Raw genomic sequence first — 17,522 nt, forward strand, 5'->3', positions numbered from 1 at the left:
CACTTTCCTGGTTTTGATTTGTAAAGTAGCTCAGGTATAAACACCAGGTAGGGGATTGCAATATTGCATTCACATTTTTAACGTCTTTATTATTCTTCTAGTTTTGTTTATAATTTTATACACATATATACATATTTTTTATTTACTATTCGTGTATTTTTGCTACACAAAGTTTTTTTTTTTAGAAACAGTCATCTCATTGTCGATAACTACGGCTGGGATATGGCACCACTTTTTGGAATGTTTGCAATAAAAACATGAGCCAAAATCAATTATTATTACAGTAATGTTTTAGAACTGTGGTAAGCGGGTTCATCTAGTGCAGGGGTCACCAACCTTTTTGAAACCAAGAGCTACTTCTTGGGTACTGATTAATGCGAAGGGCTACCAGTTTGATACACACTTAAATAAATTGCCAGACATAGCCAATTTGCTCAATTTACCTTTAACTCTATGTTATTATTAATAATTAATGATATTTATCTTTGTTGAAACACTGATCATCTTAATGATTCCTCACAATAAATATATATAGAAACAGATAAATATCAATATGCAACACTTTATTTTTATATTTTCTCTAAGTGCACATTTTTCAAATTGAACATTTTCAAATGATCACTTCTAAGACAGTCTTGTGAAATCACAATATCCCATTTTAACTAGCTAGCCACTAACATTTTTTAACAAATCATGAATTACTTTGCACCATGTTTGTACAAATAATAACTCATGTAAAATACAAAAGTCAACTCTCAAATTTTTAAATAAATCATGTCACACTTTGAACTGGACACCAAATCTGTTATCTGTTTCTTTGTCAGTTAGTGAAGACCAACTCTTTAAAATATTTTCTTGGATTTTCAAATTCTATTTGAGTTTTGTCTCTCTTAGAATTAAAAATGGCTAGCAAAGCGAGACCAGCTTGCTAGTAAATAAATACAATTTTAAAAATAGAGGCAGCTCACTGGTAAGTGCTGCTATTTGAGCTATTTTTAGAACAGGCCAGCGGGCTACTCATCTGATCCTTACGGGCTACCTGGTGCCCACGGGCACCGCGTTGGTGACCTCTGATCTAGTGGCATGTCAAAGAAGTCTGTAAATATGTACTGTATATGGAGTATCATTGTTGATTCTATGTGTGCGTAATCTTCCAGTGGCCAAACATACTGTACTTATACTTCTGTCTTGTTTTTAATGAATACATAGGCCTGCTACGGTACTATTATTATATTCATCATATAAATCACCATACAGCCAATGTACGATCAGATATTTAACAGAATAGCTCCCTGAATTATTCAAAACAACTGCCTATGGTTTTACACCTACTGTTACAGTATACTGATAAAGTACCCCGGAACTAATGAATTTAAAAACGGTACTATACTGCCTCTGAAAAATACCAGTATTTTATTTTTTTTACGGACATGGCGTCATGTTGTGACATTGCTAGTAAAACGAGCAGAGGAGCATGTTAGGCAACGCACAACACACTTAGAAGCAGACAGTGTGGAGACAAAAGAGGGAGAATGGATGCATTTTGGCTTAAAAACTAACGATAAAGGTGAAGTTATAACACTGAAACACCCTCAGGAAGAGGTGCTTTAAGACATGGCTAGATAGCTAGCGGCTAACGTCCATCCACAGTCTGCAGTGTTTTAGCTACTTCTAAATCACTAATCCTCGCCTCCATGGCGACAAATAAAGTAGGTTTCTTACAAGTACCATTATCACTGCAGGACGAGGAATAGCTAAACATGCTTCACTACACACTGTAGGAGGATACAATAGCACACCGCGCTCCTGAATGTAAACAAATGCCATGGGTGGATGTACAAAGACATCCACTGTAATGGTGCCAAATACAAGAGTTGTATATAGTCGATACTGCAAATATTACGATAAATCAATATTTTTTATTTAATTTTATTATAAACCCATGAAATATGTGCCATAACACATAATAGTTTAATTATCATCACTATATGAGCCTGTGACTACTTGGTATTGTATCATTTCCAAAAATTGTAGTATCACCAAAACTAATGTAAAGTATCAAACAAGAGAAGAATAAGTGATTATTACATTTTAACAGAAGTGTAGATAGAACATGTTGAAACAGAAAATAAGCAGCTATTAACAGTAAACGAACAAGTAGATGAATAATCTATTTTTACAGTTTGTCCCTCATAATGTTGACAAACTAATAGAATGATAAATGACACAATATGTTACTGCATACGTCAGCAGACTAATTAGGAGCCTTTGTTTGTTTACTTACTAATAAAAGACAAGTTGTCTAGTATGTTCACCATTTTATTTAAGGACTAAATTGGTCTTTGATTGCTACAAGAAATTCATGTTTAATGTATCATAAGGTTTTCTGTCAAAATAAACCGATAATGACATTATTTTTTTTGAAAAGTATCTAAATACATTTGATACCGGTACCACAATATTGGTATCGAGACAACCCTGGTCATGTATAACTTTTCAGTCATGCTTTATGCAGTTTACGACGTCGTTATTAGCCTAAACCGTAATTAATGACAGCCAAAAGTGACTTGTCATTCAGACACCAACCGTCCCTGCAGCTTGCACTGCATACATAATATGCAAGCAGAAAAAACAACAACAAGGCAAAATAGAAGCCAGAAATGATGCAAATAGCAGGCAGCCAAGTGACAGCAAACAGCAGCACATTTCACACGGTGAAGGCAGTGAAGCGCAGCGGAGAGAATGTCGATCGGGTCGAGCGGGGATTTGACGGATGAGCTTTGTTGCGACCTCGCCTTTCAACCTCTCTCGGCCTCAATGACACAAACAAACATGGTGGCACACAAACAGCAAAATGCACCTGCAGGGTTGTTGGGGTGTGCAGGTAATGTGATGATCCAACAGGAATGTGCCTTTAAGCAACATGATGAGCACATTCAAATGTGTTCAGTTGTTTCATAGTCGCACAAGACTTCATTCCCAACAACATCTGGGTGTGCTTTTTGCTTTGTCCTTGGCTTTGAGGCAACACTTATTGCAAAGGAAAGACCAGCCTCAACAAGGAGTAGAAGAATGTGGCAAAGCAGAAGGTGCTATCTCACGCTTTTTACTCAACATTTTGCAGCAAGAAAATGCTTTGACAAGACGTGATGCGGTGTAACTGCATTTTTTGTAAATAAAAACCCCGTTTCCATATGAGTTGGGAAATTGTGTTAGATGTAAATATAAACGGAATACAATGATTTGCGAATCATTTTCAACCCATATTCAGTTGAATATGCTACAAAAACATCATATTTGATGTTAAAACTGATAAACATTTATCTTTTTGCAAATAATCATTAACTTTAGAATTTGATGCCAGCAACACGTGACAAAGAAGTTGGGAAAGGTGGCAATAAATACTGATAAAGTTGAGGAATGCTCATCAAACACTTATTTGGAACATCCCACAGGTGAACAAGCAAATTGGGAACAGGTGGGTGCAATGATTGGGTATAAAAGTAGATTCCATGAAATGCTCAGTCATTCACAAACAAGGATGGGGCGAGGTTCACCACTTTGTCAACAAATGCGTGAGCAAATTGTTGAACAGTTTTAGAAAAACCTTTCTCAACCAGCTATTGCAAGGAATTTAGGGATTTCACCATCTACGGTCCGTAATATCATCAAAGGGCTCAGAGAATCTGGAGAAATCACTGCACGTAAGCAGCTAAGCCCGTGACCTTCGATCCCTCAGGCTGTACTGCATCAACAAGCGACATCAGTGTGTAAAGGATATCATCACATGGGCTCAGGAAAACTTCAGAAACCCACTGTCAGTAACTAAAGTTGGTCGCTACATCTGTAAGTGCAAGTTAAAACTCTCCTATGCAAGGCGAAAACCGTTTATCAACAACACCCAGAAACGCCGTCGGCTTCGCTGGGCCTGAGCTCATCTAAGATGGACTGATACAAAGTGGAAAAGTGTTCTGTGGTCTGACGAGTCCACATTTCAAATTTTTTTTGGAAACTGTGGACGGCGTGTCCTCCGGACCAAAGAAGAAAAGAACCATCCGGATTTTTATAGGCGCAAAGTTCAAAAGCCAGCATCTGTGATGGTATGGGGGTGTATTAGTGCCCAAGACTTGGGTAACTTACACATCTGTGAAGGCGCCATTAATGCTGAAAGGTACATACAGGTTTTGGAGCAACACATGTTGCCATCCAAGTAACGTTACCATGGACGCCCCTGCTTATTTCAGCAAGACAATGCCAAGCCACGTGTTACATCAAATGTGGCTTCATAGTAAAAGAGTGCGGGTACTAGACTGGCCTGCCTGTAGTCCAGACCTGTCTCCCATTGAAAATGTGTGGCGCATTATGAAGCCTAAAATACCACAACGGAGACCCCCGGACTGTTGAACAACTTAAGCTGTACATCAAGCAAGAATGGGAAAGAATTCCACCCGAGAAGCTTAAAAAATGTGTCTCCTCAGTTTCCAAAGGTTTACTGAGTGTTGTTAAAAGGAAAGGCCATGTAACACAGTGGTGAACATGCCCTTTCCCAACTACTTTGGCACGTGTTGCAGCCATGAAATTCTAAGTTAATTATTTGCAAAAAAAAAAAAAAAAGTTTATGAGTTTGAACATCAAATATTGTGTCTTTGTAGTGCAATCAATTGAATATGGGTTGAAAAAGATTTGCAAATCATTGTATTCCGTTTATATTTACATCTAACACAATTCCCAATTAATATGGAAACGGGGTTTGTACAATACTGTTAGGCCTGGGCCATACATCAATTCTACGAACAATAAATGTAAATGAATGTGTGAATTTTGGATAGGTGCCCTTCAAGATGTTTAATATCTATTTAAGTACTGTCACACCGCGGTGAGGGATGTCTTGTCTTGGTTTTTTCTGTCTTGTGAATTGCATGTTTTAGTTTGAAAAGTAACTCTCCTCTCGTTTCAGGTCACTTGCCCTTCCTTTTGTGTCATCAGTCTGACGTCATCCCTGATCCCTGATTGTTTCCACCTGTTCCCCATTACCCCCATGTGTCTTATAAGCCATCCATTTGTTCTGTGCCAGATTGTCTCGTTTGTTCGTGCCTCTCTAGCTTCCTGTCCAAGCCTTGCCTCGTCTCTTGTTTGAATATCTTGATCCTGAATTCCCTTGATATTTTGAGTTTTCTTTTTCTCCTCTTCAGCAGAGTGATTTTGGTTATTTAGTTTTGCAGCCGAAGTGGTTAGTTTTCAGTTTTTTCTTACAGCTCTTCCTTTTCCTAAATGTTTTGAGTGACACCTTTTGTTAACCTTTTTTAGATAAGATACAGTGTAGAAGTTTTATAGCCATTGTTTCTCCCTCCTTTTGGAGCGTTTTTTGATTATGATAAATTTCATCAATTATATCCTGCGCCAAGTTTAGTTCGTTATTGTTTTTGTGTTTCTTCCTTTCGGAGTGATTTTCAGTTGTTCCTTTTTGTGGAACCTTTTTTCGCCGACTAGTCAGGTTATAGCCTATGTTGAGTTGCCCTGACTCTGGAGGTGAAAAGAAACTTTCAAAATAAAAGCCTGCCGGATTGTTCCCTACTCTGCATCTGAGTCCCATTTTTGACCAAGCTTGACAAGTACAATTTTTGTTTAGAAAGAATGAGTGCTTTTTATTTGTTTACTTATTCAGGATAATTAAACATTTGTTCACCTTTCAAATACAATAGTTTGGACAATACTACGGTAATGAGGAAAAACAGTTTATTGCATTATAGTAATTACAGTAGAACCTCAATTTACGAACCCCGTTTTTTATGGATCGAGTCAAATACGCTTTGAACCCTGCAACTTATAAAACGGTGCGGCTAATTTATGATTTTTCTTTGCTAACCGCCATGTTTTGAATTCAACAACTGGTTTTCAACAGACACTGAAAACGTGTTATTGTTTGTGCTACGGAGCCATCCTTTGGACGAGTTTGCGCACTGCAAGTGCTGCGGGGTGAACGTCTACAGTACTTTCTTCTGTACAGCGCTTTCAACCGAAAGTACAAGTGACGTTCCGTCTTTTAGTCGTCCATAGCGTTTCTACTCACAAGGATTCTTCATTCATCACTCCAAGCAACGTTTGCAAGTTCTACAATTAAACAAACTATTCATAATCACTAAACCGTCCCATGTGGGATGTCTGTAGGAGTGCTTCCATGCTTATTTGTACGTGCTATCGTATTGTAATCAAGCTAGCATTGTTAGCATTAGCTAATATGCTAATATAGAGAACATACAAACCCTTTATTTATGAAATCAAAATTATTGAAATTCAACGATTTGGTGCATTTGAAAACTAAAATTATGTATAAAGCAAACTATAACCTGCTAGCCAAGAATGCAAAAGATGAGAAATATAACCTTGGAGGAAAATGTAATTTAAAACATTTGTACGCACGTACAACACTTAAAACCTTTAGCATATCAGTATGTGGAATTAAATGATGGAATGGATTAAGCAAAGAAATCCAACAAAGCACCAATATGATTCCGTTTAAGAGACTGTTCAAACTGCAAGTGTTCACAAAGTACACAGAAGAAGAATTATGATGAACATCTTGGACCTTTTTTTTTTTTTTTTTATTGACACAAAGATTATTTATGTATTTAATATTTTTTTACTTACTATGGTATATTATTTCTTTGTTCACTGTTCTGTTACAGAGAACAAGGACATTGGATAAAATTGCTATGGTATGAAAAGTGGTAGTATTAAATAAGCTCTGCTTCTTCCTACTCCTTTTGGACATGCTGGAATGAAACAACTGGAAATGTGTGATGCACTTTGATCATCATGGCACCGATCATGGCTGCCTCGGTGCTATCGTGCGCTCTGTTTTGTTTGTTTTTGTGCGTAAATTGTGTGTCCGCGTGCTCTTACACCCGCGAAGAGCTACTTACACAAACTATTCTCCCCTCTCCCCTCAGGCAGGAGACTACGGTCCATCCAGACCCACACCTCCCGCCACCTGAACAGTTTTTTCCCCTCGGCCATCAGGCACATGAACAATAACAACAGCTCATGTTATTCTATTCTGTGTTATATGTGTTTTATGTTGCACGATTGCACCAAGTAAAATTCCTAGTTTGTGAACCCGTTCTCAAACAATGGCAATAAAAACTATTTTGATTCTGATTCTGATTCATTACGTTGTATTGTATGCATGTTCCAAATAAACTGAAACTGAACTGAGCTGAACTGAACATGATTACAATTCTGTGTTAGTATTATTAACTTACTATATCATTCCGTTTGTATTGTTCCAGTTTAGTAAATTCACCAAGACGTCACCGTGGAGTTATTGAGTCTGTTCAGCTGATTGGAGAGCGAGCTTAAGCAGCTAATGGGTCCATGACCATGACTTCTGTTTTGTTTGATCAGCCGTTTTACTGCCGTGTAACAGACACTGTTTGAAAAACTATTAAGATATGTAAATAAACATTTACACAATCTTTCTGTGTAAATAACTCATTTCAGAACGTACATATATATACAGTATATCTGCAGCTAATATATGCTAATATATGAAAAAAAAAAAAAAAAAAAAATTCTAAAATTTAGTGGGTGCTGCTCTGTAGTCCGTAAAGTTTTTTTTCCATCAGTCCCTTCTTCTGCAATATAGTTGATTAGTATTTATTTTAGTAATCTGCCATGTTGTTGTATGTCCTGATTTTTTATGTTAAATAGATGTGATTAACACATGGTTTTATATACATTCGACAAGGATAGGACTTGTTCAAATGAAGTAGATTACCGGTAGATATAATTATCAAATAAGAGTAAGATTACTAATTCAGTATGAATATTTGAGTGGGCCCCTGGTTAAAAACTTCTGATTTGTAGTATGAAAAATAGGCATTTTTGTTTCCATCCTCCATGAAGGTCATAAGTTTGTCATGAGTTCAGTGGATGATGGTGGGACACAGTTCATGGCCCCTTCAATTACATGTCACGCACGTTGTTTGTGGTACCATTTTTTTGTAACATTTCTTTAAATTATTCCTACACCTGTGTGACCATTAATATACAGTATGTAAAGTCCTGCGTCACAACCACACGCGCACACACACACGCACACACACACACTTGCACACTGCCTACAGGTAAATTAGAAAAGCAGTAGCAGTAGGTGATTAATTTGCCGGGGGTTGCAAGGACGTGGATGCCAATGTAAATCGCTGCATGTTAGCGCAATTTAATTTCCTAGCTTCTCTGGGCCTCGTCCTGCCGCGCCTGCTGCCGATTGGTTTGCGACAGGTCATGGGGAAGGAGACCGTGGATAGTCTAATTACATGTGCTGGATGCCCCTTGGGCGTGTTTGCATGTTGACTTTCAATTCATCCAGATGTGCTCACAGCTCGGCTTGGGGGCCATTTGCAGCCCTCAGCTCCTATAAAAGTATATATATATATTAAAAAAATAAGGTACATTCCAGCAGGAGTTTTGAATGGGCATGCTACCTGACACAATACACACTATGGGGAAACCTCTAAAACTTGATAAGATATAATAATACAGTAACAGTTTAGCGCAACAACAACGCCCGAAATGTTCGACTGGAACTCTCTAATAATTAAAGTTCCTTAGGTGAAATATTTAAACTCACTCACCGGTAGGTTTTAGTGCTTACATAGCGAGTTTACTGACCGATGTAAGTAAGAACTTTACACTACTTTATATTATACAAACGCCGTTTCCATATGAGTTGGGAAATTGTGTTAGATGTAAATATAAACAGAATACAATGATTTACAAATCCTTTTCAACCCATATTCAATTGAATGCACTATGAAGACAAAATATTTGATGTTCAAACTCATAAACTTTATTTTTTTTTTTGCAAATAATAATTAACTTAGAATTTCATGGCTGCAACACGTGCCAAAGTAGTTGGGAAAGGGCATGTTCACCACTGTGTTACATGGCCTTTCCTTTTAACAACTCTCAGTAAACGTTTGGGAACTGAGGAGACACATTTTTTAAGCTTCTCAGGTGGAATTCTTTCCCATTCTTGCTTGATGTACAGCTTAAGTTGTTCAACAGTCCGGGGGTCTCTGTTGTGGTATTTTAGGCTTCATAAAGCGCCACACATTTTCAATAGGAGACAGGTCTGGACTACAGGCAGGCCAGTCTAGTACCCGCACTCTTTTACTATGAAGCCACGTTGATGTAACACGTGGGCATTGTCTTGCTGAAATAAGCAGGGGCGTCCATGGTAACATTGCTTGGATGGCAACATGTGTTGCTCCAAAACCTGTATGTACCTTTCAGCATTAATGGCCCCTTCACAGATGTGTAAGTTACCCATGTCTTGGGCACTAATACACCCCCATACCATCACAGATGCTGGCTTTTCAACTTTGCGCCTATAACAATCCGGATGGTTCTTTTCCTCTTTGGTCCGGAGGACACGACGTCTACAGTTTTCAAAAACAATTTGAAATGTGGACTCGTCAGACCACAGAACACTTTTCCACTTTGTATCAGTCCATCTTAGATGAGCTCAGGCCCAGCGAAGCCGACGGCGTTTCTGGGTGTTGTTGATAAATGGTTTTCGCCTTGCAAAGGAGAGTTTTAACTTGCACTTACAGATGTAGCGACCAACTGTAGTTACTGACAGTGGGTTTCTGAAGTGTTCCTGAGCCCATGTGGTGATATCCTTTACACACTGATGTCGCTTGTTGATGCAGTACAGCCTGAGGGATCGAAGGTCACGGGCTTAGCTGCTTACGTGCAGTGATTTCTCCAGATTCTCTGAACCCTTTGATGATAATACGGACCGTAGATGGTGAAATCCCTAAATTCCTTGCAAAAGCTGGTTGAGAAAGGTTTTTCTTAAACAATTTGCTCACGCATTTGTTGACAAAGTGGTGACCCTCGCCCCATCCTTGTTTGTGAATGACTGAGCATTTCATGGAATTATACCATTTATACCCAATCATGGCACCCACCTGTTCCCAATTTGCCTGTTCACCTGTGGGATGTTCCAAATAAGTGTTTGATGAGCATTCCTCAACTTTGTCAGTATGTATTGCCACCTTTCCCAACTTCTTTGTCACGTGTTGCTGGCATCAAATTCTAAAGTTAATGATTATTTGCAAAAAAAAAAAAGTTTATCAGTTTGAACATCAAATATGTTGTCTTTGTAGCATATTCAACTGAATATGGGTTGAAAGTGATTTGCAAATCATTGTATTCAGTTTATATTTACATCTAACACAATTTCCCAACTCATATGGAAACATGGTTTGTAAATGGCGACAGCGGAGGATGAATTCCACATGACAAAAAGATAGAGACAAAGAAGAAGCTTATCGACTACGGCATCGGCATGGACTACAATGGCGGACACGCACACATTTTCAGGATTTATGCAGATCCCAAATACACATCAGCAGGTACCAGAAGATAAGAAAAGTTGGTTTTGCATAATATTGCAAAACAAAACCCCAGATAATGTTTGCTAATAGGTGCCATTTTGGGGTATTATACACACACACACGTATGTTGAAGCACAGTACGTCTGACTATGGTAGCAGTAATGCTCCGACAATCCATCAAGCGGTGCGGCTTCATAGCTTACCAAAGTCATAGTAAAAAATAAAATAGCTTCGAGGTTGGTAAGCACAATCAGAATTATACCACACATTAGGTGCACCAGGTTATAAGGCACACTGTTGATTGTACCACCATAATGACCAAAAATAAAATACAGTAGTGTAATAGGCCTAAATATTAATTAAAAACAAGTATATTTAATATTTTTGGCCACTGCGACATTACACACATTTTGAACAGTAACACTGTGTTTGAATATGGGAACATCTAATTAAGGGATAGTTTGGCATACCACTAGATAAAGCCTGCGTACTACTAGTGGTACGTGTACCACAGTTTTAGAAAAAAACATAATTTGTTCCGTTTAAGGTTAAGGAATATAAAAAATAGTATTTGGATAATCATAAAAATGTTATTAAAGAAAAATGTCTGCTTAGCCTCCCTTGGTAGAAAACGTTTGGACACGTTCATTGGTGGAAAAATACAAAGTCCTACTGAATTTTCCTCTCAGTATTATGCTACGTCTTAGCGTTTTTTGATAAACTAAGATTACAGTGCATTACACTGACATGCGGTTGTTTACCAAACATATCAAAGGCACTACGGAGGAATAATAAAGTATTTTCAACCTGAACATGAAAAACATTTCTGCATAATTTCCCCGTGTCTTCACCTTTATTCCAATCCAAACTTTATTTTAAGCGTTGCCTTTTTGTACCGGCAGGCACTGACTCACGGGCTATTACCTGCATGCGTTTGATCTCTCCTTTTTGCAGGCGTCAAAATACATCACAAAGAAGTCCTAAAATAGGTCCCCTTTCATAGCGTAAAGTATTAATATTCATGTGCGTTCATAATGTATACAGAACGACCAATATGCTGTATAATCAGAGTGTAAAGAACGCATCATTTGCATCAACTGTCCCTGAGGCAGCTGGACGTAAAACATTCTTAGAAGCCGGTGAGGGGAATTAAATATATGACAAGGCTCAATAAATTCAACTAAAAAAAGTCAAACTAGGAGGAGAGTGAAAGATCTTCTGCATGCCATGCGGTCTGCAAAGGGACTAACAGCACACTATAATTGCCCGTTTTATGGTCCTTGTGTACAATAAAAACATGGAGAGTGTACATCAACTGGGGTATGATTAATTATTGAACATGCTGAAGCAATATGAACCACAATGGGGGCAATTAAAAATTCACAGAGCAGATAAACCACATGGGCAAAAGTATTGGGACACTGGGCCATTACACTTACAGGATTAGTAATTTACAAATATATGAGGGCTCAGTTTTAGAAGATGATTACTAAGTTTACCGATTATACTTGCTTTCTTGCACTTCTGAGTCTCATCTGGAGGTATGCATTTTGTCCTGGTGGTGTTGCCGTAGTCAGAGAGTTGTTGCTGAACGTGCCGGTCTTGATCTTAGTTGAGCCCTGCAGAGTGTTGGACTTGGTTTGATTGTTGATTGTTTGATTTGATGCGTTTGGAGGTGTTACAATCGCTAATGCTAACTAGAGATGTCTGATAATGGCTTTTTTACCGATGTTCGATATTGTCCAACTCTTAATTACCGATTTCGATATCAACCCATACTGATGTATACAGTCGTGGAATTAACACATTATTATGCCTAATTTTGTTGTGATGCCCCGCTGGATGCATTAAACAATGTAACAAGGTTTTCCAAAATAAATCAACTCAAGTTATGGAAAAAAATGCCAACATGGCACTGCCATATTTATTATTGAAGTCACAAAGTGAATTATTTTTTTTAACATGCCTCAAAACAGCAGCTTGGAATTTGGGACATGCTCTCCCTGAGAGAGCATGAGGAGGTTGAGGTGGGCGGGGGTGGTAGGGGGTAGCGGGGGTGTATATTGTAGCGTCCCGGAAGAGTTAGTGCTGCAAGGGGTTCTGGGTATGTGTTCTGTTGTGTTTATGTTGTGTTACGGTGCGGATGTTCTCCCGAAATGTGTTTGTCATTCTTGTTTGGTGTGGGTTCACAGTGTGGCACATAATTGTAACAGTGTTAAAGTTGTTTTTACGGCTACCCTCAGTGTGACCTGTATGGCTGTTGACCAAGTATGAATTGCATTCACTTGTGTGTGTGATAAATAAATAATGATAAATGGGTTATACTTGTATAGCGCTTTTCTACCTTCAAGGTACTCAAAGCGCTTTGACAGTATTTCCACATTCACCCATTCACACACTGATGGAGGGAGCTGCCATGCAAGGCGCTACCAGCACCCATCAGGAGCAAGGGTGAAGTGTCTTGCCCTAGGACATCAACGGACGTGACTAGGATGGTAGAAGGTGGGGATTGAACCCCAGTAACCAGCAACCCTCCGATTGCTGGCACGGCCACTCTACCAACTTTGCCACGCCGTCCCCACGCCGTGTGAAAAGCCGTAGATATTATGTGATTGGGCCGGCACGCAAAGGCAGTGCCTTTAAGGTTTATTGGTGCTCTGTACTTCTCCCTACGTCCGTGTACACAGTGGCGTTTTAAAAAGTCATACATTTTACTTTTTGAAACAGATACCGATAATTTTAAAATCGATACCGATATTTTCCGATATTAAAATTTAAAGCATTTATCGGCCGATAATATCAGCAGTCCGATATTATCGGACATCCCTAATGCTAACCAGTAGCATCTTGATGGCAAATTCTATGTAAATTAGTCATGACATGTATTTATTGCGGGCAGCACGGTGGTACAGGGGTTAGTGCATGTGCCTCACAATACGAAGGTCCTGAGTTCAATCCCAGGCTCAGGATCTTTCTGTGTGGAGTTTGCATGTTCTCCCCGTGACTGTGTGGGTTCCCTCCGGATTCTCCGGCTTTTTCCCACCTCCAAAGACATGCACCTGGGGATAGGTTGATTGGCAACACTAAATTGGCCCTAGTGTGTGAATGTGAGTGTGAATGTTGTCTGTACATCTGTGTTGGCCCTGCGATGAGGTGGCGACTTGTCCAGGGTGTACCCCGCCTTCCGCCCGAATGCAGCTGAGATAGGCTCCAGCACCCCCCGCGACCCCAAAAGGGACAAGCGGTAGAAAATGGATGGATGGATGTATTTAATGCACTTCTTTTGTGTTGGAATGTCACAGAAAAAATATTTTACTATCTTATTGTACTATACTTTATTGTTGATGTCCTCAGTGTTTGAAGTCAAAACTCTTCAAAAAGACCTGAACTGAAGTCTTTACTGACAACATGATGTCTGTCTGCTGAGCTAGCAAAAGCAGAAACCATTACTATATTGAACCATCATTTTACACTTTTTTTTTTTCTGCAGGAAATGATGGCTCGTCCCAAATTGGGGGTCTAGAAAATCTACTTCAGTTGTTATTTCACTGATATTTGAAGCAATAAAAATATTTTAGATTTTGCTCTCGACATGTTTTTCCGAAGTAGGGTGTTGAAAAAGTTGGGGCTTCCGAAATTCAGAGTGGCCTTACTGTACTTTTCGTACCATTGGGCGCTTCAGATTATAAGGCGCACTGCCGATGAGAGGGTCTATCCAGGTCTATTTTCATACAAAAGGGGCACCTGATCATAAGGCACATTAAAGGGGTCATATTATGATTTTGTTTTGAATGTAAAAGACTTCCTTGTGGTCTACATAACATGTAATGGTGGTTATTTGGTCAAAATGTTGCATAGATTATGTTTTACAGATCATCTTCAAGTCACTTTCTGACAGTCTCTTCAGGATGCATTGTTTTGTGGGTGGTCTTATTTACGTGCCTCCACTTCGACAGCGTATTCTCCCCATCATCTTCATCATTCAGACTTTACTTCAATCAATAACGGAGCAGCATCTCCTCATCCGTGGCTCACTAGTGCAACAACAACGCCGGAAATGTGTCCCGTGAAAAACCGCCCGACGGGAACTCTCTAATAACTAAAGTTCCTTGGGTGAATTATGTAAACCCATCCCAACGCTAGTTTTTAGCGCTTCCATAGCGAGTCTACCTACTGACAGATATAGGTTAGAACTACTTTATATTATAAATGGCAACAGCGGAGGATGAATGCCCCACAACAAGAGGATACAGAAAAAGAAGAAGCTAATCGACTCTGGTGTCGACACGGACTACAATGGCGGACATGCGCAAATTTTCGGGACTTACGCAGATCCAAAATACAAATCAGCAGGTACCAGAAGGTAAGAAAAGTTGCATAATATTGTGATACAAAACACCAGATAATGTGTGCTAATAAGTGCCATTTTTTGGTCCCTATACACACACCATAATAATACTCGTATGTTGAAGCATAGTACGTCTGACTATGGTAGCTGTATTGCTCTGACAATCCATCAAACCAAAGTCGTACTAAAACATTTTGACAGATTTTGAGCGCCGTGTGTAATATTCTATTTTCTCAATGGAACATTTAAAGTTTTGGTGTTGCTTACTGTCATCACACTTATCATTTCACCATGTACCAAATAAAATAGCTTTGGGGTTGTAAGCACAACCAGAATAACTCCGCACTGTGGATTTTTGAGAAAATGAAAGGATTTTAAGTACGCCTTATAATCTGAAAAAAAAGGTGCATACGAGTCATAATGCTAATATCTCTTTTTACTGTAGTAGCAGTTTTTTAAATATTTTATAAAATAAAAATATTTCACCTACAATATCAAGTCATTTTGAAAATCAGATTTTATGTAAAGGCGGAAATTTTGTGTTTGGTCTTTTTACAATAGACCAACTCACCTGATAGCTGGATCATAAAACAAGCTTGTTTACAAAAAACCTTAAAGCAGACTAAATACTTGATGGATGTCCAAATGAATATGGGCACGCACGCCCGCGCACACCCACACCCACACACTCATATTTAAGCAAATGCAGGCATGCTGGGCGCCCTAATGACGTGTGCTGCATGTTCATGAGTGTGTTTTTGAATTAGGACGAGGAGAGTCAGACGATGAACTAACGATGGCTGCTAATAATTACAGATCTGTCGTGTGGAGGAGCTAATGAGGAGCCAAAGCCTCCCATGATGCCGCAGTAATAATGAATGATGAGTGAAAGATAGTGAAGGAGGGAGGCAGGCAGGCGGAAGCAATGGGAGCTGTCAGTTGGAGAGGGCGCCGCGCCCTTTGGTTTCTGTGCACTCTGGGCATGTCAACCAGGGAGCAGCCTTCCCAGAGGAGCCTTGTCTCCGCACTAATGAAGATGTGACAGAACCAGAACTACGGCCCATGACTGCGGAGCATTAGGGAGGCTTGTCTTGAAAGGGAATGATGCCAAACTGATGCATCTGACTGGTGATGTTCATATAAGAGAATTATAAGGATCATCGTGTACTTACCAAAGAGCTGGTGTAGCTGGGATCAGAGGTGTCCTCCTGAAGGTAGCGCGACAGCCCGAAATCTGACACTTTACACACCAGGTTGCTGTTCACCAGGATGTTGCGCGCGGCCAAGTCTCGGTGCACGTAGTTCATCTCGGAGAGATATTTCATGCCGGCGGAGATCCCGCGCATCATTCCCACCAACTGGATGACGGTGAACTGACCATCGTTTTGCTGCAAGGAAAAATGCAACTCTTAGCTACTGTGTCATTATTTTTTGTAGCTGAGGCAATGAGCCATCACTTAAAATGGACACCATGCAGCAAGTGTCAAAGTGTTAGGCTCTGCCAAGGCTAAACCATCCGTCTCCAGATTGGCACCAAACTGTACACCATTACTCAGAATAATTTATGTGAATGTTATGTTTACATCAGGGGTGGCCATTACGTGGATGGCGAGCTAGCGGCCGATGGCAGGGGGTGCGTCAGTCCATCGCCAGCCAGGCATTTAAAAAATAGACCTATAAATGACTGATCGTCAATCTTCACCAAGACGTCACTTTCGTCACTTGATTGACATTCACGGCACCCGAGGGTCTTGTGAGATGACGCTGGCTGCTGCCAGATCATTATTAAGAAAAAATGACCGACAGGAAGGCGAGAAACACTTTTTATTTCAACAGACTCTCGCGCCGTACCTGCTGTCAAAACTCTAAAGACCGACTGCGCAATTCCTGTCTTCACAATAAAAGCCCTGCTTCCTCCTGCCTGCTCTAACAAAATAAGAGTCTCAGAAAGCTAGCGTGTACAAGCTAGCAAACTACGGAGTTTGCCGCCAATGTATTTTTTGTAAAGTGTATTGATTGATTGAAACTTGTATTAGTAGATTGCACAGTACATTACATATTCCGTACAATTGACCACTAAATGGTAACACCCGAATAAGTTTTTCAACTTGTCCACGTTAACCAATTCATGGTATAAAAAGGAAGCTGGACAAATAAGATGGCAAAAAGCAACCGCTTTCATGTGGTATTGGACAGAAAGGAGGACTTTTTTTATCCTCCATTTGAAAATGTGGACATTATCATCACTACTGTCTGATTCCAATCAATGCAAGTCATCAGAATCAGGTCATACACCAACTTATATTCTTGTCTTCATGAAAGAAAGGAATCTGTTAAACATGCTTGTATTATCATTAAACACCTTTAACTTGTTAACAAAAACGTCTCTTTCATAAATAAATGAATATAAATGATATATATGAATGAGGTAGATCCCCTCCACTTGGTCAATTGAAAAGTAGCTCGCCTGCAGAAAAAGTGTGGGCACACCTGGCTTACAATGTACATATTTTTCATTCAAATGCATTTCCCATTTCTCACTAATAATCCTGTTGACAAACACTGGTCATGAAAACACGACTACTGTCATTTTCGGTCTTTAAGCCGCAATTTTTTTTCCCACAATTTGAAACCTGCACTTGTGTACAATGCGGACAGCGGAGCTCATGCTCCAACAGGCTCCTTCAGCTTCGTTCCCACAGTGTTCCATTCAAGAACTCCTTCATTCTGCACTCCATCCAGCTGTGTAATCACTTGCCATACAGCAGTAG

The 17,522-nt window shown here is 39.5% G+C and overlaps 1 protein-coding gene across 2 annotated transcripts in view; it reads right to left on the reverse strand.

Annotated features, from left to right (window-relative positions):
- The window catches only part of LOC133630939 (ephrin type-B receptor 1-B-like), a 341,365-nt gene that overhangs the window by 46,551 nt on the left and 277,292 nt on the right, over nucleotides 1-17,522 (reverse strand). For both annotated transcript variants that reach the window (XR_009821371.1, XM_062022818.1), the window contains exon 11: nucleotides 15,924-16,139. Coding sequence is in view for 1 of the 2 variants with exons in the window: in XM_062022818.1 (XP_061878802.1) it covers nucleotides 15,924-16,139 (216 nt within the window). In the remaining variant the exon portion in view is untranslated. The remainder of the gene's footprint in view (nucleotides 1-15,923; nucleotides 16,140-17,522) is intronic.

Source organism: Entelurus aequoreus, linkage group LG16, assembly GCF_033978785.1.
Source record: "Entelurus aequoreus isolate RoL-2023_Sb linkage group LG16, RoL_Eaeq_v1.1, whole genome shotgun sequence".
In the NCBI taxonomy this organism is placed as follows: Eukaryota; Metazoa; Chordata; class Actinopteri; order Syngnathiformes; family Syngnathidae; genus Entelurus; species Entelurus aequoreus.